The 27,007-nt window shown below is 38.8% G+C and overlaps 1 protein-coding gene across 1 annotated transcript; it reads left to right on the forward strand.

Annotated features, from left to right (window-relative positions):
• Positions 1 to 23,827, forward strand: IL26 (interleukin 26; the record flags this gene model as incomplete). Its single annotated transcript, XM_081249307.1, has 5 exons — positions 1 to 171; positions 253 to 309; positions 716 to 844; positions 23,588 to 23,653; positions 23,741 to 23,827. The coding sequence occupies 5 exons, from the start codon at positions 1 to 3 to the stop codon at positions 23,825 to 23,827; spliced, it is 510 nt and encodes a 169-aa protein (XP_081105433.1).
• Between the last annotated feature and the right edge of the window lie 3,180 nt (positions 23,828 to 27,007).

Below are 27,007 nucleotides of genomic sequence, written 5' to 3' on the forward strand. Positions count from 1 at the left end.
ATGTGGGTGAATTGCATTTTGAGGTCTGGGTTGCTGTTTGTCACTCTGTCTCTTGCCATTGCCAAGCACAAGCAATCTTCCTTCGCCGCAAGTTGCTACCCAAGGGGAACACTGTCCCAAGCTGTTGATACGCTCTATGTCAAGGCAGCAAGGCTCAAAGCAACAATTCCAGTATTAGGCTCTGCTTAGAATGATGACCAAAGGGACGTTTGAAATTCTGGATAAATCTTATTTCTCTTTGTTTTATTGTAGGAAGATCACGTAAAAAAAGTACAGTTATTAAAAAAGAAAACAAAAAAGCTGTTTATGGTAAGCCAGAGGGTCTTTTTCTTTCTCACATTTCTACTTGTTGGATGCTTTTATTTCCTTGCATTTTATTTTTTCCAGATGGTCCTGAAGTAATAATTGGGGGATGCTTCAGTGTCATTTTACGAAAGCTACTCATAGTTTACCTTATGCAATTTATTCTATCTTATTATTATTTTTTTTTTTGCTGTATGCGGGCCTCTCACTGTTGTGGCCTCTCCTGTTGCGGAGCACAGGCTCCGGACGCGCAGGCCCAACGGCCATGGCTCACGGGCCCAACCGCTCCGCGGCATGTGGGATCCTCCCAGACCGGGGCACGAACCCGTGTCCCCTGCATCGGCAGGCGGACTCTCAACCACTGCGCCACCAGGGAAGCCCTATTCTATCTTATTTATAGAAAAACTTATAGAAAAGATTCCAAGAACAACTACTGTCCTTTTTCATGGAAGATGTTTTTGGTCAACTCCAATTACACGTTTGCAAGGAAATACACTTTGTGGAAGACTTTCACAGCCTTAGACAGAAATTGAGCCACTGTGCAAGTATGCATAGCAAATAAGGTGAATTTGATCCTAGACAGCTATCCAGAAAACAGCATGTAGGAAGTTGTCTTCACCCCAAAGAGTGGGTAAAGGGGTTTTCTAATTGTTGGCTTGTAGTCCAAATGGAGAGTCCACCACCAGGGAAACAGTATCAAATAACCCTGTATAACTTGTAATGCCACTATGTATTATTTCTTAAGGAATGGCACAGAAAACATGTTGAAGAGAGCTAAAGTGACAGGAGATGCTTCTCAAATGAATATCTGTTTTTTCAAATCATTCTCTCTTTATGTGACTCCCAACTAATTCATTCATTCATTTAACAAATATTTCTTAAGCACCAACTATGTGACAAATGCTATTCTAGGATATTTTCTTTCTTTCTCTCTCTCTCTTTTTTTCTCTTTCCCTTTCTTTCTTCTTTCTTCTTTCTTTCTTGCTTTCTTTCTTTCTTTTCTTCTTTCTTTCTTTCTTTCTCCTCCCTCCCTCCCTCCCTTCCTTCCTCTGTCTTTCTTTTCTTCTCTCTTTCTATCACCTCCTCTCTTTCCCATATTGATAAGAGCTTTTAGATTGATTTTTTATCTTATTTTTATATAAGTTTTTAGAGTTGTACCCTGTATAAGGCAAAGTCTCAATCAAAACAAAATGAAAAAAAAAGTGTGTCTTCTTTAGTCCCTAAATTTGATGCTGCAGTGTGGTTGCTGTCACCCTAAGCAATGGGGAATTAATTAAGAAGGTAAAAGTGACCACACTTTTCTGTAAAAACATCCACAATATTAAAGATTAGTACAGAAAAACAAAACAAAGCAAAACAACGAGGCCAGGATCTGTGCAGTATTAGTTGGCTTGCCTCTGTGGGAAGCGTTGAATCTTTTCTGTGACATTGTTTGGGCTCCAAGTATGCTTTCTCAAGCCTCCTGTGGTTGTACTTGAAGGTGGTACAAACTGGGCTGTGGGCTCCTGGTGACTATCACAGTCCCGGGGTTGCCAGAAGGAAATGAGCTTTCTACCCTTGGGCATCAGGGCTACAGAAACTTGAACTCTGGGCAGTTGGGAGCAGAGTTTTAGTTTTTAAGAGTTAGGAGGTCATTTTCTTGTGGTCCATGAAAGTACTCAGTAACCCAAATTCCAGTTGATAGTGCAGAGGCATTTTTATGAGGGTGAGCTGCTCAGTTAGGTTAAAAAGTTCAACATATTTATGTTTTCTTTGGTTAGTCTGTGTTTAAGTTACGTCCTTATTTGGGACTTGGGTCACATAGTTTTCCATGAACTCTCCTATTCCATTAAAATAACAACAAGCATAAAATTACAAACTGCTACCTCTTGGCAAAACACGGAGAGAATGCTCTGGGCCAGTTCCCTTGCCTGAAATAATGGAAATGTCACCCCTTATCTTTGGTGTATTCTATATTTAACTTATAAGGTCATCTTATTAAGACAGTGAATTGTATAATCTCTCTTTTTTTAAATAGATCTCTATTGGAGTATAATTGCTTCACAGTACTGAGTTAGTTTCTATTGCACAACAAAGCGACTCAGCCATATGCATACACATCCCCATATCCCCTCCCTCTTGAGCCTCCCTCCCATCCTCCCTATCCCACCCCTCTAGGTCATCGCAAAGCACCGAGACGATCTCCCTGTGCTATGCTGCTGCCCAGCCAGATATTTTACATTCGGTAGTATATATATGTCGATGCTACTCTAACTTCGCCCCAGCTTTGCCCTCCCACCCCATGTCCTGAAGTCCTTTCTCTATGTCTACCTCTTTATTCCTGCCCTGCAACTAGGTTCATCAGTACCATTTTTTTTCTTTTTTCATTTTAGATTCCATATATATGCGTTAGCATATGGTATTTGTTTTTCTCCTTCTGACTTACTTCACTCTGTATGACAGACTCTAGGTCTATCCACCTCACTAAAAATAACTCAATTTTGTTTCTTTTTATGGCTGAGTAGTATTCCACTGTATATATGTGCTACATCTTCTTTATCCATTCATCTGTCAGTGGACATTTAGGTTGGTTCCATGTCCTGACTATTGTAAATAGTGCTGCAATGAACACTGTGGTACATGACTCTTTTTGAATTATGGTTTTCTCAGGGTATATGACCAGTAGTGAGATTGCTGGGTCATTTGGTAGTTCTATTTGTAGTTTTCTAAGGAACCTCCATACTGTTCTCCATAGTGGCTGTATCAATTTACATTCCCACCAACAGTGCAGGAGGGTTCCCTTTTCACCACACCCTTTCCATCATTTATTGTTTCTAAATTTTTTGATAATGGCCATTCTGACTGGGTGAGGTGATACCTCATTGCAGTTTTGATTTGCATTTCTCTAATAATTAATGATATTGAGCATCTTTTCATGTGCCTCTTGGCCATCTGTATGTCTTCCTTGGTGAAATGTCTATTTAGGTCTTCCACCCATTTTTAAACTGGATTGTTTGTTTTTTTGATATTGAGCTCCATGAGCTGCTTGTATATTTTGGAGATTAATCCTTTGTCTGTTGTTTCATTTGCAAATATTTTCTCCTATTCTGAGGGCTGTTTTTTTGTCTTGTTTAGGGTTTCCTTTGCTGTGTAAAAGCTTTTAAGTTTAATTCAGTCCCATTTGTTTATTTTTGTTTTTATTTCTGTTACTCTAGGAGGTGGGTCAAAAAAGATCTTGCTGTGGTTTATGTCAAAAAGTGTTCTTCCTATGTTTTCCTATGTTTAGAGTTTTATAGTGTCTGGTCTTACATTTAAGTTTTTAATCAATTTGGAGTTTATTTTTGTGTATGGTGTTAGATAGTGTTCTAATTTCATTCTTTTACATGTAGCTGTCCAGTTTTCCCAGCACCACTTATTGAAGAGGCTGTCTTTTCTCCGTTGTATAGTCTTGCCTCCTTTATCAAAGATAAGGTGACCATATGTGTGTGGGTTTGTCCCTGGGCATTCTATCCTGTACCATTGATCTGTATTTCTGTTTTTGTGCCAGTACCATACTGTCTTGGTTCCTGCAGCTTTATGGTATAGTTTGAAGTCGGGGAGCCTGATTCCTCCAACTCCGTTTTTCTTTCTCAAGACTGCTTTGGCTATTTGGGGTCTTTTGTGTTTCCATACAAATTGTAAAATTTTTTGTTCTAATTCTGTGAAGAATGCCATTGGTAGTTTGATAGGGATTGCATTGAATCTGTAGATTGCTTTGGGTAGTAGAGTCATTTTCACAATATTGATTCTTCCAATCCAAGAACATGGTATATTTCTCCATCTGTTTATGTCATCTTTGATTTCTTTCAGCAGTGTTTTATAGTTTTCTGAGTACAAGTCTTTCACCTCCTAATGCAGGTTTACTCCTAGGTATTTTATTCTTTTTGATGCAGTGGTAAACGGGAGTGTTTCCTTAATTTCTCTTTCTGATTTTTCATTGTTAGTGTATAGGAATGCCAGAGATTTCTGTGAATTTTGTACCCTGTAACCTTACCAAATTCATTGACTAGCTCTAGTAGTTTTCTGGTGGCATCTTTAGGATTTTTTATGTATAGTATCATGTCATCGGCAAACAGAGACAGTTTTACTTTGTTGGAAGTTTTAAAATTATGGTTTCAATTTCATTACTTGTGATAGGTCTGTTTATATTTTCTAATTCTTCCTGGTCCAGTCTTGGGAAATTTTACCTTTCCAAGAATTTGTCCATTTCTTTGTAGTCGTCCATTTCATTGGCATGTAGTCTGTAGTAGTCTCTTATAATCCTTTATATTTCTGCAGTGTCAGTTGTGATTTCTCCTTTTTCATTTCAAATTTTATTGATTTGTGTCCTCTCCCTTTTTTTCTTGATGAGTCTGGCTAGTGGTTTATCAATTTTGTTTATCTTCTCAAAGAACCAGCTTTTAGTTTTATTCATCTTTGCTATTGTTTCCTTCATTTCTATTTCATTTACTTCTGCTCTGATCTTTATGATTTCTTTCCTCCTACTAACTTCGGGTTTTCTTTGTTCTTCTTTCTCTAATTGTTTTAAGTGTAGGGTTAGATTGTTTATTTGAGATTTTTCTTGTTTCTTGAGGTGAGATTGAATTGCTCTAAACTTTCCTCTTAGAACTGCTTTTGCTGTGTCCCATAGGTTTTGGGTTGTTGTGTTTTCATTGTCACTTGTTTCTATGTATTTTTTTATTTCTTCTTTGATTTCATCAGTGATCTCTTGGTTATTTAGTAGTGCACTGTTTACCCTCCATGTATTTGTGTTTTTTACAGTTTTTTTTTTCCCTGTAATTGATTTCCAATCTCATAGCATTGTGGTCAGAAAAGATGCTTGATATGGTTTCAATTTTCTTAAATTTTCTGAGGCTTGATTTGTGACCCAGATGGATCTATCCTGGAGAATGTTCCGTGTGCACTTGAGAAGAAAATTTATTCTGCCACTTTTGGTTGGAATGTTCTATAAATATCAATTAGATCTATCTGGTCTATTGTGTCATTTAAAGTTTGTGTTTCCTTATTTATCTTCTGTTTGGATGATCTTTCCATTGGTGTAAGTGGGGTGTTAAAGTCTCCTATTATTAATGTGTTACTGCCGATTTCTCCTTTCATGGTTGTTAGCATTTGCCTTATGTATTGAGATGCTCCTATGTTGGGTGCATAAGCATTTATAATTGTTATATCTTCTTCTTGGATTGATCCTTTGATCATTATATGCAGTGTCCCTCCTTATCTCTTGTAACAGTCTTTATTTTAAAGTCCATTTTATCTGACATGTGTATTGCTACTCCACAGTAGCATTTCTACTGTGGCCTGAGGTTCTCTGTTAGTCCAGTGGTTTGGACTTGGAGCTCCCACCACAGGAGCTTGGGCCCGACCCTGGCTCATGAACCAAGATCCCACAAGCTGCGTGGGGTGTGAAAAAAAAAAAAAAAGAACAATAACAAAGTAAAAAATAAAATTAGACTGGAAAACTAACAGATATGTTAGAAAGAGTATAAAAATAAAAATACAGATGAATCAACAACTGGAAGGTACATCAGTACCACAATAGTAAAAAAGAGTAGGAGGAGGGAAAAGAAAAAAAGGGGTTGGGGTAAGGCCTTGGCTGTGGAGGGCAGGGCCTAAGCAAGGGCAAGTTTTGTGTGGTGGGCGGGACCAATGCTCAGGACCCACAGGGCTGGAAAAGGCCCTGGAGGATGTGCGGGGTGGGGTTTAGGCTCAAGGAACAGAAGGGCCTCAGGCGTGCCCCCCACCCCTGGTCTCAGAGGGCAGGGGACCTCACCTGGGAGCCCAGCAGGCTTCCTGGGCTCGAGTGGGCGGGGCAAACACCTTCCTCTCCTCTCCCACTCCTCTGGTCTGGGAGGGCCCCTCCCGCCTGCCTCTCCTGATCTCCCCAGCCTCCCTCCTCCTATGCCCTCAGGACTAGTGCAGCCTGGAGGGGGCTTTGTAGGGCAGGGGACTGTTCTGGGAGCTCAGCAGGCTCCCCAGGCACAAGTGGGCGGGGCAATCGCCCTTTGCTCCCCTCCCGCCCCTCCGGGATGGCTCTTCCCACCTGCCTCTCCGGATCTCCTTGGCCTCCCTCCTATGACCTCAAGGACCCACGCGGCCTGGAGGGAGCTTTGGAGGGCAGGGAACCGGCCTGGGAGCTCAGCAGGCTCCCAGTACCCAAATCAGTATAGACTCTTTATTTAAGTTGAACGATTATGTAATTTTATATTTCATTTTACCACCAGCTGATTAGGTCATTATCATCCTCAGTAAGAGTTTTCACCATGAAAAGACTTGAAGAGGAGAATAATCCTTTGAAGGACTTGATATTGGGGTAAATGAGACCTATGGCAGCCACTATAGGCTAAAATGGAGTCTTCCTAAGGAACAGTGAGCTGGTCTTGTTTCAGTATCTGGAGACAAGGATTGTCTTCAGAGATCCCATCCCCCCACTTTTTAAAGCACCTTCTGTTTTTCTTTTTGCTAGCGTCCTTGGTTCCTCTGTGTAGGTGCTGTCTCTTGCACTAGCCATCCAACTTAATGTAATATTATTTAAATGAACTTTGTTAATGATGACGAGGCACTAGAAATCCTTGCCTGATACAGTACAATATATCTGGACACCTGGAACCAACAAAAGCCATGTCTGTTTTGACCATTGATTTGGTTCTTCAGTTCAAATAGCTAGAAAACACATAATAGTTATAACCCAAACCAAGCAATGTTCTAGATGAAAAACTTAGAAAACATAGAGCGATCTAGGAACTCTGGTTTTCCTTGATTTGTTTTGGGAGAAGTTATTTCCTGAAGGGACCTTAATCTGTCAAGAGATGCTTTTTTCAATGCCTCGGACCACAGCGCCATGGGAGCAGGCGGTACCTCTCAGGCTGGTCGTGGAGGCTTTCCAAAGCGGCTGGCTCCCCCTTCCGGCCAAATATGAGCACAACCACCCCGAGCGCCACCTAACTCTGGGCTTTCCTTCTTACATTCTCCCACCACAAGACAACCCTTGATAGCTTCAGTTACTTTGTCTCACAAGCTAAGGCATTTACGTGCTGGAGTAAACCAACCACCTGTGTGAAACTGTAAAAAAGAAGTCTAGGATTAGCCTGAGCTTTAGAAAGTCTCCACAGACATTGCTTTAGGGCAATAGGTTTAATTTTAATAATAAGCCTTGCATTTAACCTTTCTGCCAATTGTAAGTTTATATTTTTGGCCACAGAAGCTTGTATCTGTTTAATATAAATTAACCGAGCATTTGCTCTGTGTGGAATTCTAAATTAGTGGTTGAGGCGGAGTTTAGGAGGGAGAAGTTATAAAATGTGAAGTAGGCGACATTAATTTACATGTGATATTTTCTTTTCTTCTTTTTTGACCATTTGCTTTAATTCGGGGAGACAGGGATGAGGGCAGCTTTCCTAAGCAGAAGCAGCTGTGCCTTCCACCAGATGTGTAATTGTCCTATTGTTTCTCTTTTCCCTCTTCACTCCAGGGACCTCAGGCTATAATTAATTCTTGAATATGGCAATGAATCAAAGCTTTGCAAGTTACAGAAAACTTTTCTCCCCCTTCCCAATGGTTCTGCTGGTTGCTTTAAAGCTCTCCTCTCTCATACTGTGTCTCTAACCATCTGAAACTTGGGTGGACTTTCTAGGAATGGATTCCGAGACTAAATCCATGTCTTGGTCTATAGAATTTGGAGTTGAAAAATAAAAATAAAACCAGAAATAGCATCTATAACCCAATCTGGGTCATCTCATTTTTTACTAGATGCAGACAGCCCCCTAGATGTGCTGATTCTGAGTCAAGAATGACTGCACCGCAAAAGGCAAACAGGTCGCTCTCAGCAGAGGCTGTCATTTCCATTTTTTTTTCAACTTCTTCTCTTTGTTCCCTCCATCCTGGAGATGGTAACTGCTTCCTGCAGTTACTACCTCTATGATGTCTCTCTTTACCCTTTTAGTTGCCTAGTTAACAACTTTATATCTAATTAACTGTTCTTTATAAAAATGAATATAGTCATTGAATATATTTATATTCATGAAGGATGTTTCCATAAACAATATTTCAGGAAAAATATAACTTATGAAATAATTTGAAAGATGTGTCCATGAAGAGTTTTTGAAAAAGAACATCTTAATAAGAAAACACTAATGAGGAAAATATTTTAAAACGATTAATGATGAAGAAAATATTGATGAGAATGTTGCTCATCTTCCCTCTCTCTGCTGCTCTGGTTGGACTGTTCTGAGATGTGATATTTTCTTAGTCAAAAAGGGACACTAGGGCTTCCCTGGTGGCGCAGTGGTTGAGAGTCCGCCTGCCGAGGCAGGGGACACAGGTTCGTGCCCCGGTCCGGGAGGATCCCATATGCTGCGGAGCGGCTGGGCCCGTGAGCCATGGCCGCTGAGCCTGTGCGTCCGCAGCCTGTGCTCCGCAACGGGAGAGGCCACAACAGTGAGAGGCCCACGTACGGCCAAAAAAAAAAAAAAAGGGACACTAAATATAGTCAATATAGAAACAGCCAATACATAGAAAATAATTAACACTTTTTGTATTTCCCCTGTTGCCCTTGCTATTTGGGGTATTGTGGGAAAAATGAGTAACACAGACTTTATCCTCTAGGAGTTCTGCAGTGTGCGTATGTGTGTGTGTGTGTGTGTGTTGGTAGGAGGGTTCTAGGCAGAAGGAAGGGGATGGCAAGGTAACTTCACAAACAATTATAACAAGAGGAAGAAAGGAAAAGCACCATAATATTAGTACTAACAAAGCCCTGGGGTTTCAGAGCAGAATACTAGAGTCTGGATGGAGCAGGTAAGTTTTCAAGAAGGAGGGACTTTGAGAGGGGCCCCGAGTTCTGCAGGTTCTATTTCTGCAGAACCTCGACACATTTCAAAACTGGTTCAAGGCCTCCTCCATGATCTGGAAACAGGAGGAAATGGCCCAGCCCCTGTTTCCAGGACCCAGAATTTAGAATAATGCTTTGGTTATGTGATGCTTTAGGATAAATCAGATTCTGAGGGGTTGATTAAAAAACCAGTGTTGCGCTTATGATGTTGCTTCCAGAGCTCTAGACAGTTAACTTACATCCAGAATTTTGGCATATAGTAATTTGTTTAATGTGTTTACTTACTTGGGATTTGAATTTATGCCCTCCATAAGCATTGGTGTTTGCTCTTCTGAAAACTGCTCCCCCCCAAAAAAACTTGTAAATAGCAAAAAACAGCAAAATCTATGATACAAATTGCTTTCTATGATTTAGAGAATCCAACAATTATTTATTTTGTATATTAATAATTGAAGAAAATACTAAGGAGTAAGGATTACTACAACCTCTTTATAAATTGTATATGGTATTTTTAAAATACTCTGATTCTATGTGGATGTTTTATTTTTGATGATACTTTTTTTTTCTTTTTTTTTTTGCGGTACACGGGCCTCTCACTGCTGTGGCCTCTCCTGTTGCTGAGCACAGGCTCCGGACGCGCAGGCCCAGCGGCCATGGCTCATGGGTCCAGCCGCTCTGCGGCATGTGGGATCCTCCTGGACCGGGGCACGAACCCGTGTCCCCTGCATCGGCAGGCGGACTCTCAACCACTAAGCCACCGGGGAAGCCCTGGTGATACTTTTTAATGGACATCCAGAACTGTTAAAAAAATATTACTCTGCTGAAGATGCAAAAATATTTTACTTTGTGATAATAAAAATTTTCATATCATCAGCCCTATTTTACCTAATAGAATTTGTTGATTATATTCAGGTGGAATTTTTCACTTATTTACAAGAGCAAACTACTAAATTCCTTCTTTAACACTGACGTTGGACTTCGTTGGTATTATTAGGGTTGGGAGATATTACAATTCCAGTGATGGAATGCTCATGTAATTTATTACCAAATCTCATTACCTCGGGGGTATAACCTGGGTTATATCTGAGTTTTTCTTGGTGGAGGTTGTTTTGTATCACCAGAGAAAAAAACTAAGTTTAGAGCAACCAGGAATTAGATAGTGGATCACATATCATGAGCTAGAGTTGATCAATATCTCTTCCCCATTTTGTAGTTCCCATGGAACTTTAAGATTACTGGCTACAGATATTGGTACAACTCTTTTGACATTAATATCACCAGTCAACCATTGAACATTTCTAGGCTTTAGATTTCTTAGCTCAAAATTCAAATACAGGGACTTCCCTGGTGGCACAGTGGTTAAGAATCTGCCTGCCAATGCAGGGGACATGGGTTCAAGCCCTGGTCCGGGAAGCTCCCACATGCCACAGCGCAACTAAGCCTGTGCGCCACAACTACTGAGCCTGCGCTCTAGATCCCACGAGCCACAACTACTGAAGCCCATGTGCCTACAGCCCGTGCTCCGCAACAAGAGAAGCCACCACAATGAAAAACCCGCGCACAATGAGGAGTAGCCCCCGCTCGCCACTACTAGAGAAAGTCCGTGCGTAGCAATGAAGACCCAACGCAGCCAAAAATAAATAAAATAAATAAATTTATGAAAAAAAACTCAAGCACAAAGTTAAAATGTCCATGACAAGTAAACCACCCTGTTTTTCTCCCTTCATTTATTTTTTTCTACATAACAGTGTGCCACTTATTACTATGCGCTGAAGGCAAGGAAATAAATAATTATCCACACTTTGAGGGTTTGTGGATTTATAGTTGATGGTTAGCCATCGAGTGTCTGAGACCAAGGGTTTCCTTCCCTTCCTTCTTTCATTCCCCTCTTCTTCCTTCCTCCCTCCCCCATCTTTCCTCTCCCCAAACATATTTTCAGAATATTCCACATACCTGCTCTAAGTCAATTTGCTAAATAGCTAATTTACCAAAAGACCAACTTTTTGAATCCATCATTTCTTTTACTTCTTTGGCTTTAGTTTACTGGCTTTTATCTTCGTGTGGAAGAATTCCTTCATTTTAAGAAATATTCTAATTTGTCTCAGTTCCAGATTCCTACCTTTGGAATGGGAGACTGAGTAGCAGAGAGAAGGGAGGCTGGGGAAATAAAGAAGAGTCATAAAAACTGAATCTTTTTGAACATGCAGAATTCTTATGCATATATTTAACATTAATATACTCTTATATATGGGAAGAATGCATTTGTAAGAATTTTCCAAAGTCAAGAACACATTCAAGTATATATACCAACTTCAATATCAGAGAGACACTAATTGCTGTAACAAATACGCCCACAAATTTCAGTGGCTTCACATTTTAGAACTTTATTTCTCATTCATGTAAAATTCCATTTGGATTGTTTCTGGATGAGATTACTTTCCTCCACATCATGAATCAGAGATCCGGAGGCCTTCCACATTGCAGCTCTGTCATTCCTTAGGCCTTTTGCGTTTGGTCAGGCAAAGGGGGATGAAAGCAGGAAGAAGACATACCAGCTTCTTATAAGCCTGGCTCCCAAAATGACACATATCATTCTGGTCATATTCTATTGGCAAGAACTAGTCACCTGGCCACAATAACTGCAAGGAATCCTGGGAAACGTAGTCTAGCTTATGCCTAGGAAGAAGAGGAAATAAATTTTGCCAATAATTAGCAGTCTGTGCCATAATTATTCAAGAATTTTTCATTAGTATATTATTTACGACCAGGACCATCCTTAGCTTATAAGGTACCTTTGTGCAAAGTAGAAAAATGATATAGCCTTGCGTGAGCATGTTACAATGAATGGAACACTTTCTTAAACTGGGCTCTCATGTGTGGGACATAACTGCACAATGGTACAGGGTGGTTCATGATTAGTAAATGAATGGTCTTTTCTTATGAGTATATTTTTTTCATGAGGAAGAAGGGAACTGAAACAGACAAAAACTGGTGTTATAAAGACAAAAGGAAAACCCAATCAATTGAAACTAAATGACTAAAAGAAACAAGTAAATTTTGGAAATTGACTTTTTGCAACTTGGCTTACAGCAGTTTGGTTTAATTGTATATTGTCTAGATCCTGTCCTAGGTGCTAGGGTAGGAGAGACCAGGATGATTTAGTCCCTGCTCTCCAGAGCTTATGCTCTTTTGGGGAGAGAGATGTAAACAAAGAAGTTTAGTGAATCATGAAATGTGACATGTGCTCATGCTGAGTTTTCTGTCTGACAAAGTCACTGGGGAAGTGCAAAGGAAGAAGTAGTTAATAATTCTACCTGCTCTGAGGCTTGGGGTGTATGTGGGGATAGACACAAATAGTGCTATTAGAATATGTGATGATCGAATTTAATTTCCTGGGGAATAACGGGCAGGAATGGCAAGGGGAGAAACTTGAATAAAGCCTTGATGGTATAAAACAACATACCATATTCAGGAAGTTACAAGTAATTGAGTATGAATGTATGTGTATGAGTGTGTGAATGTGGCTTGGGGAACGTAAAGGGGAGGCTTGTAGTTTAGACTTTGGCCAGGAGATGCCGATAGGGGCTAGACTAAGAAAGACATGGTAAGACTGGCTAAGGAGTTTGAATTACATACTGAAGAAAATGAAAAGCCACTGAAAGGCATGGCTTGATTAAATACTCTGTTTTAGAAAGACCTCTTTGGTGAATGGAGAGGGGTATAAGTCGGGGTGAGACCTGAGGCAAAGGAAACAATGAACAGAGCATCGCAATAATGTGCCTGGACTAAAGTATGCACACCAGAGCCACAGGGAAGGGCGAGGGGAGTCTGAGGCGGGGAGCAGACTGGGATGAGCCTAAGGTTTCTACTTGGGGAGCTGGCTGGATGGTGGTGTCATCCACTATGAGAACAAAAGCTTGGAGAAAGGTTAACAAATTGCTTTAGACCTGCTAGAAGTTTGAGGAGCCCCATGCATAAAAGCAATCATAAGAGTAGTATGTATGCTCTCTCATATATTGTGTATTTCTTTAACATTTATGATGTATTTATTAATAGATTTCTTGAGATATAATTAAAATGCAATTAATTGAACGTATTTAAAGTGTATAATCTGGTAGTTTTGATGTATGTGTATATTTGTGAAACCACCACCGCAATTAAGATAATGAATATGTCCATCACCCCCAAAAGTTTCTTTGTGTGGCTTGGTAATCCGCTCCCTCTTTCCCCCTGACACCCTGTCTCCAGGGGACCACTGACCAGCTTTCTGTCACTATAGATTTATTTGCATTTCCTAGAATTTAATGTAAATGGTATTACAGATGATCCCTGACTTACAATGGCATGATTTTTTGACTTTACAGAGGTGTAAAAACTATATGAATTCAGTAGAAACTGTACTTCAAATTTTGAAGTTTGCTCTTTTCCTGGGCCAGTGATCCATGGTACGGTACTCTCTCCTGATGCTGGGCAGTGGTAGTGAGCCACGGCTCCCAGCCATCCATGTGATCATGAGGGTAAACAACTGATTCACTTACAACCATTCTGTACCCAGACAACTATTCTGTTTTTCACTTTCATTACAGTGTTCAATAAATTACATGAGATATTCAACATTTTATCATAAAATAGGCTTGTGTTAGATGATTTTTCCCAATTGTAGGCTAATGTAAGTGTTCTGAGCACTTTTAAGGTAGGCTAAGCTAAGCTATGATGTTTGGAAGGTTGGGAGTATTAAATACTTTTTTGACCTACAATATTTTCAACTAACAATAAGTTTATAGGGACTTAACCCAATCGTAAATTGAGGAAAATCTATGTATGTGTTATACTCTTTAATGTCTGACTTCTTCCACCCAGCATAATTATTTTGAGATTCATTCATGTTATTGAGTGTATCAATTACTTCTCCCTTTTCACTGCCAAGTAGTATTCCATTGTAATGATATACCACAATTTATCTATTCATCTATTGATGGCTATTTGGTATTTTTTCCCAGTTTTTCACTATCACAAATAAAGCTGCTATTAATATTTATATACGTCTTTTTTTTTTTTTTTTTTTTTTGCGGTACGTGGACCTCTCACTGTTGCGGCCTCTCCCATTGCGGAGCACAGGCTCTGGACGCTCAGGCTCAGTGACCATGGCTCACGGGCCCAGCCGCTCTGCGGCATGTGGGATCTTCCCGGATCAGGGCACGAGCCCATGTCCCCTGCGTCGGCAGGCGGACTCTCAACCACTGCGCCACCAGGGAAGCCCTGTATACAAGTCTTTGTTTGGAGGGATATTTTCATTTCTCTTGGGTGAACACCTAGGAGTGGAATGGCTGGATCATAGGTTAGGTGTAGGTTTAACTATGTAAGAAACAGCTAAACCGTTTTCCAAAGTGGTTGAATCATTTTACATTTCTACCAGTAGAGTGTGGGAGTTAAAATTGCTCAGTATCCTTGCTATCACTTCATATGGTCAGTGTTTAAAAATGTTAGCCAGTCTAGCTGGAGTGTAGTGGTATTACATTGTGTTTTCAATTTGCATTTCCCCAATCATTAATGAGGTTGACCATCTCTTGATTTACCTATTTACCATCTATATATTGTCTTTGGTGAAGCGTCTGTTCAAATATTTCGCCCATTAAAAAAAAATGGATTGTTTCCATGTCTTGGTTATTGTGAATAGTGCTGCTATGAACATAGGGGTGCATGTATCTTTTCAAATTAGAGTTTTCTCCAGATATATGGTCAGGAGTGGGATTGCTGGATCGTATGGTAACTCTATTTTTAGTTTTTTGAGGAACCTCCATACTGTTTTCCGTAGTGATTGCACCAATTTACATTCCCACCAGCAGTGTAGGAGAGTTCCCTTTTCTCCACATCCTCTCCAGCATTTGTCCTTTAACAGATCTTGTAGTACAGTTCTACCAGTGATGAATACATTCAGTTTTTTTATGTCAGAAACAAGCCTTTATTTCCTCTTTATTTTTTAAATATATTTTTTCTGAATATAGAATTTGAGGTTGATAGTTTTTTCTTCAATACTTTAATGGTGTTGCTCCATTGTCTCCAGGCTTGTTTCTGACAGGAAATCTTCTCCCATTCTTATCTTTGTTCTTATGTCATACCTTTTTTTTCTGGCTTTCTTTCTTTTTAAAGATTTTTTCTTTATTACTTGTTGAAAGCAATTTAATTATAATGTGCATTGGTTTGTTTTCTTCATGCTTTTTGTGCTTGGAGTCAATTGAAATTCTTCCGTCTGTGAGTTTATAGTTTTCATCAAATTTGGAAGTTTTTGGCCATTATTTTTTCAGAAAAAAATTTTTTCTGTACCTCCTTCTATCTCTTCTATTCTTGAAATTCTAATTTCATATGCATTAGGCCATTGACAGTTGTCCCACAGCTCACTGATTCTGTGTTGTTTGCCGTGTTTTTCTGTGTTTCTTTGTGGATAGTTTCTATTGCTACATCATCAAGTTTATAAACCTTTTATTCTGTAGTATCTAATCTGCTTTAGTGCCATTCAGTATATTTTTCAACTTAGACATTGTAGTTTTTATCTCTAGAAGTCTGAATTTGGTCTTTTTAATATTTTCCCTTTTCCTACTTAACATGATCAATCTTTCTTTTAGCTTCTAGAATGCACTATATGGCCTCTATTTCTATGTTAGCAGTCATTGATAATTATTGTTTTGATCTATTAATTCATAAAACTGAAAAATGATGCTTTTAAAATCCTATTATGCCTACTTTATTTATAAGTGGGGATAATTCTGTAAAGAGAACTTACCCCTTACTATTTGGCTGTCCTGAGGAACTTATCGTATAAGACAGGCAGAATAAACATGTAATTCTTTTTCTTTATTTCCCAGTTTTGAATATAAGGAATTGATTTTCTAACATTCTTCCAGGGTGATCAATGAGTTGTTATTTTCTCTTAGTTTCATTATTAACTCATGGGTTTAAATTATTTTTTATTTTTGAGAAGTCTTTCTGATTCTATAAGCTACCTGCCTTTGGGATTTCTTTATAAGTCCACAAAGATTGGCATCTTTTCGAGCCACTCTTAAGATACAAAACTACAGTAATTTTTGTGATAGACCCCAAGGTCTGGAATCCCAGTACCACTGTATTTGAATGCCATCTTATTGTTTCTGAGAACATTCTAAGAATTTTGCAGCACCTAATAAAATATTACATATTTCCACACTCTCAATGCAGGGTGCACAGGTTCGATGCCTGGTTGGGGAACTAAGATCCCACATGCCACAGGCAGGGTGCGGCCAAAAAAATAAATATATAAAGTCACACAGATCTGTGCTTAAATCCTGAAAAAAAAAAAAGAATAAAATGGATAACCTGTATAGCACAGGGAACTCTGCTCAATATTCTGTAACAACCTAATTGGGAAAAGAATTTGAAAAAGAATAGATACATGTATAATTGAATCACTTTGTTGTACACCCAAAAGTAACACAACATTGTTAATCAACTATACTCCAATATAAAAGAAAAAATTTTAAAAATATTAGTCTGATTTGGGTAATTCAGGTGTATAACTGTTTAAAGAAAAAAGTTATGGGTAACATAAATATATTTATTTTTAATCTTTGTTAGCCATGGTATTTGCCCTAATGGTATTTGGAAAGTTGGTATATGTTACAAGACATTTTAAAGATTCTTATAGAACTCAAATACTCTCAGACTTGAAAGGGAACTTAATAGTTGTTTATTTGAATTCATAAAATAATTTGGCTAATTGCTAGTGATCAAAGTTGAAACTGAAAAAAATTACATTAGCTTTCAAGATTTCATCATTTACTTTAATTAACATTTTGAGAGCCTGAATAGTAATTGGTAATTAAAGAGCTCCATTTCTTTACATTAATTGTATGTAATTAATTTTAAAGTCTGGTAAGTCTTGGCAAATAGAATATTTGTGTCTCCAGTTCCTGTAGGATGTTTGATAAGTAATTTGTATCCTCAGTTGCAACTAGCTTATCAAGTTGTGAAGCACTGCCAATTATTTATCCTTGTAATTTCAAATATTTTAAAAATTGAAATTGAACTGATAAAAACAGAAGTAGGAAGTGAGACAAACTCTGTTTTATTCTTTCATTAAGTGCAAAGTCCTAAACCTGTTTTCAACAATACCAGTAATCTCATCTTGCTGTTGTTAGAAGAATTAAGTAAGATAATATATCAAAGCACCTAACATGTAGTAGTTCTGTAAAATTGTTACTGTCTTTTCCTATTGCTTTCCATACACAGAACACTAATATTCTTCCAATTACGTTTTCTCAACAATTTCCAAAGGAGTGGTTCTCTTAAACAATCAAATACATTTTTAGTGCCTAATGTTAGAGTTTTATTTATAGTATTACTTTAACTGAAAGATAAAGAGATCATTTATGAATCATTGGTTTTAATCTTGGTAAGTATATTTTCTAATTATAATATTATAGAATCTCTTTTCTGACAAATTCATTCCTTGGTTAATGATATATAAATTTTCTGTCAAAATTATGGGGCATAGCTCTACCATTTCATGTGCAAAATTGCATGGATTCATTCTTTTTTTAAATTGAGGTATAATTGACATATAACATCATATTAGTTTCAGGTAACAACACAGTGACTTGATATTTATATCAATTGCAGAATAATCGCCACAATAAGTCTAGTTAACTTCGATGCATGGACTCATTCTGATGAATGATTATTATGCTGAGAATTTTAAAAAATCAGCAATAAAGTTATGCTTATCCTAGTATATGTTTTTATTTAAGGTATTTAGAAACTCTTTCTAGTTTTTTTCCTATGATTGGAACATGGAGAAATGTTTTATGAAGGTCTAAGATTACTGTAGGTAGGTGGGATTATATATACTTTATATCAGATGATTCAGTTATAGAGAGTATGGAAATATAATGTTTTTGTAAACTCTTCTGATACATATTTACTCAGATATTGAATATCTACAATTATAATTAAATGTCTGATTATGAATTTGGTTTTGAGGAAAAGCACTGGCTAATCGTTTAGTCATTTTTTCCTCCTTTCATGCAACTTCCTTGGTTGCAAATATAGTTATTCTTCCAATAACGCTGACTTTTAAATTTTACTTCCAGCTTTCCTATGAACATTTATGGTCTCAGTACTTTTGTGTCGATGTCCTGGTGTCCATTTTTTGCTAAACTGACATTGAATTTTTAGAAATCTATTTTCAAAACTGGCTACCCTGATATAATTTTCTCACCTGTTATTTTAAATGCACCTCAGATAATATTTGTAAGACCTCACAGGAAAAAGCTGCAAAAAGTAAATAAGATTTGCTTAAAACTCTACATCCACTGTCATATAGTAAAATTAAGTTAATTTAATCTTTAATCTGAATCCTTATCTATTATTTGCAATTTGGGGGAAAGAAAGTTTCAGGAAACCAAGGCCATAGCCAGAGTAGGACCTGTCTTTAACTATTAACTAAAAACAAAACCAGGAAACAAAATCCCCAAACAAAGCAAAACAAAAAGAGATGGTTACAATCCTGTCTGAAGTTGTATGCTGAGATTAAAATAAATAAATAAATAAATAAATAAATAAATAAATAAATAAATAAATATAATATAAGATCTTATGTATGGTTTTACATTCCTCCAGTGGTTGTGAAAATACTGTATATATTCATAAAAGGCTATAGTATAATAAAACTCTTTTTGTAGAAAGGATTTGAGGTCGTTATTCATGAGAATACAGGGTGAGAGACTATGCCATGTGTAGCTATCCACTCCCTGGCCTAAGTATTTCATTTCCTTAGAATTATCAGTGGAGATGAATTATCCATTTTTGCTTCAGTTATAATACACAATACAAACTTGCATGATTTTTCAAACACATTGAGGATACTGAGGATGCAGATTTAAGGATTTATTTTTTTAATCTAATTGTTTTAAACAGTGCTCACTAATGCCCAGGATATGCTTCAAACTATTATTAAACCAGTGGGCTTTGCGAGCCCCAAAGCCATAGCTGATGCTTGCATTTCATTCATTGATTCATTCATTCAAGAAACACTTACTGAGTATCTAGTATTGCTGAACACTATTCCAGAAGCTGGGGATTCAACAAAAATTGATAGATAATATCTCTTTCTGTACAGAACTCCTTGAGAATGCTCTCAGCCAGTTTCAGCAACTCTCAGATTGTGATAGGTGCCATGAAGGGAGCAAACAAAAGGACGTTGAGGGCCAGAGGTTGGGGACCATATCACAGATAATTGAATCTGAGGATTTCAGCTGAGACCCAAAGGGTGTGTAAATCATCTCTGCTCTCTCCAGCCTTGGAGCATTGTGCCTCCTCTGCCTACTTGTCCCTTCTTTCTGCTTCTTCCACTCCATCTTAGTCACTCTTCAAGATGCAACTCACTTGTTTTCTCCTTCTGGAAGTCTTCTGGCATCCCACAGTTGGGTTGCCTCTGCTCTGTCGCCAGAGCAGTTTGTTTGTTTGTTTTAAATCACAGTATTTATCACTTAGTATTGTAATTTTGCTTCACTGTCAGTAGATTATGAGCCATCCCTTGTGCCCCAAGGCAATTTTCACCATGAGAGTTACTTTTATAAATTAAATATATCTCTGCTATGTGGGCAGAGACAGTATTGCATACCTAGAGTATAGTAAGCATGCAATAAAAATGTATTGATTTAATGATGAATGATTATTAGCCTGTTTATTCCATGACTATTTCACACTTCTTTTTTTTTTTTGAACCTGTCTCTGGTTATTCCAGCCCTACTAATAAATTGCCTCTAGTCTAGATAGTGTCCGCTTTGGTTGAGTTTGTCAAATCATTCAGCCGTTCTTAGAATAAAACTGCTGCCCTTTGGTTGTGCATTCTGTTTTCAGCAAATGGAACTATATACACTGAAATATAAGGTAAAGGAAATCATTCTTTTGTAAATTCTTCTTTCCAAGCAAAGCAATCTAGATTACAGCAGTAAAATCAGGCTGTCCTACTGGGTCTGTAGACATATTTACAACAGTGAGGAAAATGAAAACCTCTTGCATCAGGTCTTTACTAGGAGTCATTTATAGTAAATGGAGCTCAAGGTGCTAGAAAGCATCCCATAAACCCGTGGAGCTCTGGTGGCAGCACTGGCACTGTTAAGTGATTTTTTTTGTTTTGATTTTTTGTTTCTTTCTTTGTTTGTTTGTTTGCCCGACCTTGTTTTTCTCCTTTTCTACTCTCCTTGCTCTTCTTAGGGTAGCTTGTACCTTAGATGAAGTCAGAAGCCTTTCTTGTACTTCCCACCGTGCTATGGGAGACACTGCAGACCCAAGTTCTCTGGGCAGAGGGCCTAGTCAGCAGGAATGCCTTAATGATAGTCAGCTTCTGTAACATCCAGAATTTGGTTGACTTCTTTGGTATCCCATTTTCCATGTGAAATCTTTAAACCCCAACACAAGCATATTTGATATTGTGCCCTGTGACTTGCTTATTTGGTGCTTTGCGATTGATCTTTGCATCTAAGAACTTTGATCGATTGTATTGGAATTAGCAAGTATTGATTCTCTTTGTGAAGTCCTCTTTGTTTTCCCAGTTCCAAGATTTGGGCCAATTACTTTTATATTAGATAATTTCTGACTAGAAAGATTTAACATCTAATCAAACTCTCCATTTAAAATATAATGGGCAGAATTCTCTAAGTTTTTTCCATAGCTACTCTACTTGGTTGGAACTAGACTTGGTATTTCTAGAATTTGCTTTTGCAGTTCCAATCTGAAAAACAAATGAACAAAGGGAAACACACGCACACACACAAACGCACAGAGGATTTCTTCTTTTGTTTATTATCACATTGTCCATTTTCAGGTTGAAACCTCTCTCTCTCTGCCTATCAGCTTAGTCTTTTAGAGGCATTTCCAACATCTCCCCTGGACCCTGGAGTCAGAATACTTCAGATCTCAGCTCTGCCACTTACTATGTGAAAATAGGCAGAATTTTAACTTCTATGCTTCGCTTTCCTAATCTATAAAATGAGGATAAAAATAGTGCTTACCTCATAGGGTTGTTGTGAGGACTGAATGAGTTAATATAACTAAAGCCTTCAGATCAGTGCCTGATACATAATACTAACAAAATACATGTTGACTGCTATTATTTTTGTCTAACAATCTTCTTAGTAGTTCTGTTGTCACATGAAGGGGAATTGGGATAAAAAGGAAGCTCCTGGAACTGCTGGATTTTTTATCTTCTAATACGGATCTTGTATTTTGTTGATTTTCCTGTCCACCACTATTCTGTTTACTAACTCTGTTTCACTCGTTGTTATGTCTTGAGTGCCTAGCACACGATCAGACACTGAGTAGGCACTTCATGAATGCTTGTTTAACGAAGGAATGAATTCCTTCTGACAGTATGCTCTGACACTGGCTGCCATTGTCCTGGATCTGTCATGCATTGTTTTTGCCTCACAGGATCTGGTGTGGGAGGAAGTGTCCTCTTAATTCACGACTCCTCATAAAAAGGAACAAAACTGAGTGATTTGTAGTGAGGTGGATGGACCTAGAGTCTGTCGTACAGAGCTAAGTAAGTCAGAAAGAGAAAAACAAATACCATATGCTAACGCATATATATGGAATCTAAAAAAAAAATGGTTCTGAAGAACCTAGGGACAGGAATAAAGATGCAGATGTACAGAATGGACTTGAGGACCCGGGGAGGGGGGGAGGGGAAGCTGAGACGAAATGAGAGAGTGGCATGGACATATATACACTACCAAATGTAAAACAGATAGCTAGTGGGAAGCAGCCGCACAGCACAGGGAGATCAGCTCGGTGATTTGTGTCCACCTAGAGGGGTGGGATAGGGAGGGTGGGAGGGAGGGGATATGGGGATATATGTATACATATAACTGATTCACTTTGTTATACAGCAGAAACTAACACACCATTGTAAAGCAATTATACTCCAATAAAGATGTTAAAAAAATTCACGGCTCTTATCACAGGGAGGTCCAGCACTTGTGAGTCCTGCAGACTAAACCTTCACCCGAATATTCTGTGTCTGCAGCTCTTCTGTGCCTCATCATGAAAGCCCCTTTCACAAGAAGAATCTCTTCCTACGCAGGGTCCGACCTGAAGGTAGAGTCCCCATTTGGGCAGGGTCATGACAACATCACCACCTTTAGGCCCCTGCAACAGCATTCAGGAGATAACTATCAAATCATTTCAGTTATTTTCTCTTGATAAGAGAAAGACCTGAATGTTGTCCCTCCCCTGTCCCCTCTTTTCCTCTGTGTTCTGGTCTAAAGGGACCAGTGGGTTGATGTTGGCCGTGTTTTATTTGTTTTAATAGGTGTTGTCATTTAGCTGCTTCCATTTCTCTAGTTTTAATTATGTATTATCTTTATTGATGCACTGACACTATTTCATCACGAGGTCAGGACATCCTGGGACACCTTGGGCCTTGGTTTCCTTTTATGTAAATTGAGAAGAATTGAACCATATAATGTCCTTGGTCAATTCCAGCGCTAAGGTTTTATGAGTAAAAGCTAAGTAGATAAATTAGACACTTTCACTTTTTTCTTCCCTTCCCTTTTCTCTATTTAACCTTATGGAAATTTGTGGGAGAAAAAAGGATGATGAAGAATTTCCTCCTACTTGACTCCTAAGCAATTCTTGTGCTCAGATGGGGTTTGAAAATTCACCTCCTCAAAGGAGACTGGCAGTTTCCCCCCCGCCAAGGTACAAGCCATCTTCTCAAGACATTAGTTTGCTCCTCCTCCTAATTTAGAAACTAATATTAATTTCTTGGTGCTTTCTCCTGGCAATCAACACCTGAATATTGTACTGTGCAATGTATATAACAGCCAGGGTGATTTTTCAAAAAGTAAATATTTTTCTTGTCATTCTCACATCTCCTATGCTTCCCATATCTCTCTTGCTCCAGCCATGCTTTATTTCTTTCAGTTTCTGGAAAGCACTAGGTCTTTCCTGCCTCAGGACATTTGCACACTTTTCACTCAGGTTACCTCAGTTATTCTCTCCTGTGCATCCTCCCCAAACCCCTATTTTCTTTCTTCACTTCCTCATATAGCTGGCTCCTTCTCCTTTTCCAGATCTTAATTTAAATGTCATTCCTTGAAAGAACCATCTCTGACCACCCAATTGAAAGCAGCTATAAATTTCTATCATAGAATTTTTGCATTACAAACACAGCTTTAATTGTAATTTGGAAATTTTAATTTTTCATTTGTTTTCTTATTTATCATCTCTCTCCCCCATGAAACTATAAGCTCTGTGAGGACAGAGACAAGGTACTATATATTTGCCAGTGTATATCATGCCCAGCACATTATGCCTGCTCAAAAAATGTTGGTTGAGTGAATGGAAGAGTGAGTATTATTAGCTCTTTTTCAACAATATTTTCTGTATTTACTTCTGATTTCTTAGATTTCCTGTGCTTCATCAGCTAGAGAAATGAAATCCATTACCAGGATGAAAAGAAAATTTTATGAGGTAAGTATTCCAAATTCTTGTCTTTGAATGCTTTGTTTTTTAAAATGTGAAATATTTCTGCTTCTAATAGTTCCACTTTATTCGCAGATTGGAAAGAAAGGAATCTACAAAGCCATCAGTGAACTGGATATTCTTCTTTCCTGGATTAAACAATTCCTGGAAAGCATTAAGTAATGCAAGAAGCCAAGTGGATTGATTTGACTGTTATTTTGAAACATAATGAGAACAACCAGAAATCAATTTAAAGCAGTGTATTTCCTTTTTAAAATTTTATACATAGTACTAACAGCAAATTAGATGATTAAGAATAGACTAGAGGAATTTAATGTAATAAAATTTTGGAGGTAAGTAAATTGTCACTAATATGCACATTTTCTGTATTTTCAAAGAATGTTTTCATCCTGAACATGTTTTGTCATTCCCAAGTGCATTGCATGAGTTTAATCTAAAGGTGTATAACCAGAATTAAATCATGTAATATTTGTGCATAGAAAATGACAGATTTCTGGGATACAATATAATGTTATTGAGACTTACATAGATGCCGTGTATATGATTATTGTCTGCTTAAGGGCTTGATAATTATTAATTATGCCCAGTGTGAACTTAGCCCCTAATAGATTTTGATTTTAATGAAATTTTAATGAAATTTAATGAAATAAGCTGTGTTTCTTTCTCCTGGACAGTATGTTAGAATTTCATTGAGTACAATGGGTAACTACCAGATCAGATCAAATAGGACACACATGTAAACTAACTGCTTGGAATGGTTTACTAGAAATGCCTTTGACAGATAACCCAAGCTACACAGACTACAATGAACCAAGTTGAAATGATGCCGAAGCATGATTATGTTCCTTCCGGGTGCCATACAATTAAGAAAGTTGGTAGAGGCCAAATAGAAGTCTGAATGGCAGCTCAGAGTTCACCACAGGAAACTTTCCTTCCTATCTAAAAACCTTACCCACACAGCTAGCCCTTCATTTGAATGAGTCATATTGCCTGACCATTGTTTTGCATTAAACGGATCCTGCCTCAGCATTGTAGGCATGGGCAGTTTCAGACAGCAATTTGTGTGATGGCCAATTTGCTTCCACAAAGCACCCATTGTGCCTCTGCTGCGCACAGACAACACCAGGACTTGGTGTTTTGTGATCTGAATAGGCGGGGCTTCCTGAAGGCCTTTGTGGATTTCATCCTTGGAACCTCCTCTCTACCTTGCTTTCCCACCATCCAGTTCTTCTTTTCAATCCCATGGTCATTAGTCTGTTCACCTGGGACTATCCTCTCTTGGTTTATCTCATAGTCCAAAATTACCTCTTTGTTCTCCGCCCCTTCTCCATTCTGCCTTCCCCATCAACACTCCATGGCCCCATGTCTTATCCTACTGGGGACCTCATTGTTAGACAAATCCACAGGCAGGGAAAGGTGTGGTGAGTGGAGGGGATTGGCGATGGGGAGACTGGGGGACTCTGTCTTCTTTTCGTGCTGTTGATTTAGGGCTTCCCAGTGCAGGTTCCTAGGCCATCAGTAATGGGGCAGCCTTCTTTGTTGAGAAATATTTGGAAGGGCTGGCATCTTGGGGATCAGGAATCTACCCCCTGGCTCTCCCCTGGACCTGAGAGGAAGTGGTGCACCCACGGCCTCTCATTGCCCCACTTGCAGGGCCCTCGGTGGTTTCCAGGATCAGGCACCCTCACAGCTGGGTTTGTGAGCTGGGAGTCTCCATCTTGGTTACAAAGCATTCTTAGGTGTTCCATTACTTAGGGACGCCGGGTATTAGAGGGGCTGTGAAATGTTCATTTGCCAACTTTAGGTCCTTAGGGATAAAATTTTATCTGTGTTCCACAGTACTTTGGGGTGATTGAATTCATCATTTTTATTTGTTGAACTGTTTCCCAAATTCTTCTGTTTGCCCAGAAGAGTCAAAAGGCTGCTGAAGCACAATAGGAATTTAAACATCATCACCGAGCAGAAAACCAACATCCACGTGCTGGTGCCTATTCACAAACTTTTTTCAGATATCAAAGGAAAAAGTGTGGTCCTAGTGTGTTTGAGTAAAGACTGGTATTCTGAAAAGGCAGTTAAGAAGGGAGAAGCTGTTGTCCTTGTGCACAGGGAGGAAACCGTGTTTGGTGGGGTCACTGTGGGCTCTGGGTGAAAGCTTCCCTCTGATTACAGGTCCCACTCTGGACTTTACCAGAGCCAGAGATGGCTGCATTTTGGGAAATGGCGGCATACCCCCAAACACCCACGAGATGCTCTATAATCCCCAAGCCATTCAGCATTCATAGGGGGAGATTCCTTCTAGCAGATCCTTCCTGAATCATACCTAGGAGACTATGTTTCCTATTAAAATGTTTTGTCTGACTGCATATAATTAGAGTTAAGGGCATTGAATCTCCTCCTAACACAGGGAGAGCAGAACGAGCCTGAGTACCAGTGAGTAGTCTGGAGTGGTGGACACAGCCCTCAGTGTGGTCCAGAGACCCAATTAGTCCCAACTTCCTCCAGATCATCCATACAAATCATCAACCTCCTCCCTCATCACTTTTCTCTAAAACACTTCTCTCGCACTGGCGTGCTTGTACTGACTTGTTTGTTTATTGACTGTCTCCGCCATGTCAGAATATAGGCTCTGTGAGACAGGACTTTTGTCTGTTCTGTTCTCTGGGGGGCCCCCAGCATCCAGATCAGGGTCTGAATGCAGGGCACTACATCAGCACATGGTGAATGTGTGAGCTCTTGAGAGAATGGACTGAGGCTTTGGCCCTGCTGCTCTTAGGACATGTGACCAATGTCAGGCTAATTCACTTCTTGGGCCTCCGTTTCTGGATGGATTCTGATTGAAATTAGCTACCACAGGTGGTCTGTACAGATACCTGCAGAGTGGGGGACTGAGGTCTTTCTTTACTCCAGACACGTGCCCCCAAAGGACCTCACACACCCTCTTCTCTCCCACCACCTGCCCCTACTACCCCGAGCTACTCTGCCTGCTTCATTTATCCTGAACCTTTACAATTTTATTGAAACATCATCCTGTTGTTAATGGTCTCATACACTCTTTACTTCTTCACAGAACCTGTCATAATTATAATTCTTCTGTAGATTTAATATGTTTCTCCCTCTAGACTGTCCCTCTCGGATTCACTGCAGTTCTGCTCCTTATACATGGTAAGTGCCCAATATACATTTGTTAAGTGAATAAAGTAGTAAATTGGATTAGATAGCCTCCAAGGTTTCTTTCAACTCTGGCATTTCTGCTGCCATAATCTTGTCAATCTGGTTGGCATGAAGCTTGAAGACTGTGATATAACAATGCTTTCCAACCCAAGTCCTCTAAGAACATCTATG

The sequence above is a fragment of the Mesoplodon bidens genome (assembly GCF_964165515.1).
Source record: "Mesoplodon bidens genome assembly, chromosome: 11".
Lineage (NCBI taxonomy): Eukaryota > Metazoa > Chordata > Mammalia > Artiodactyla > Ziphiidae > Mesoplodon > Mesoplodon bidens.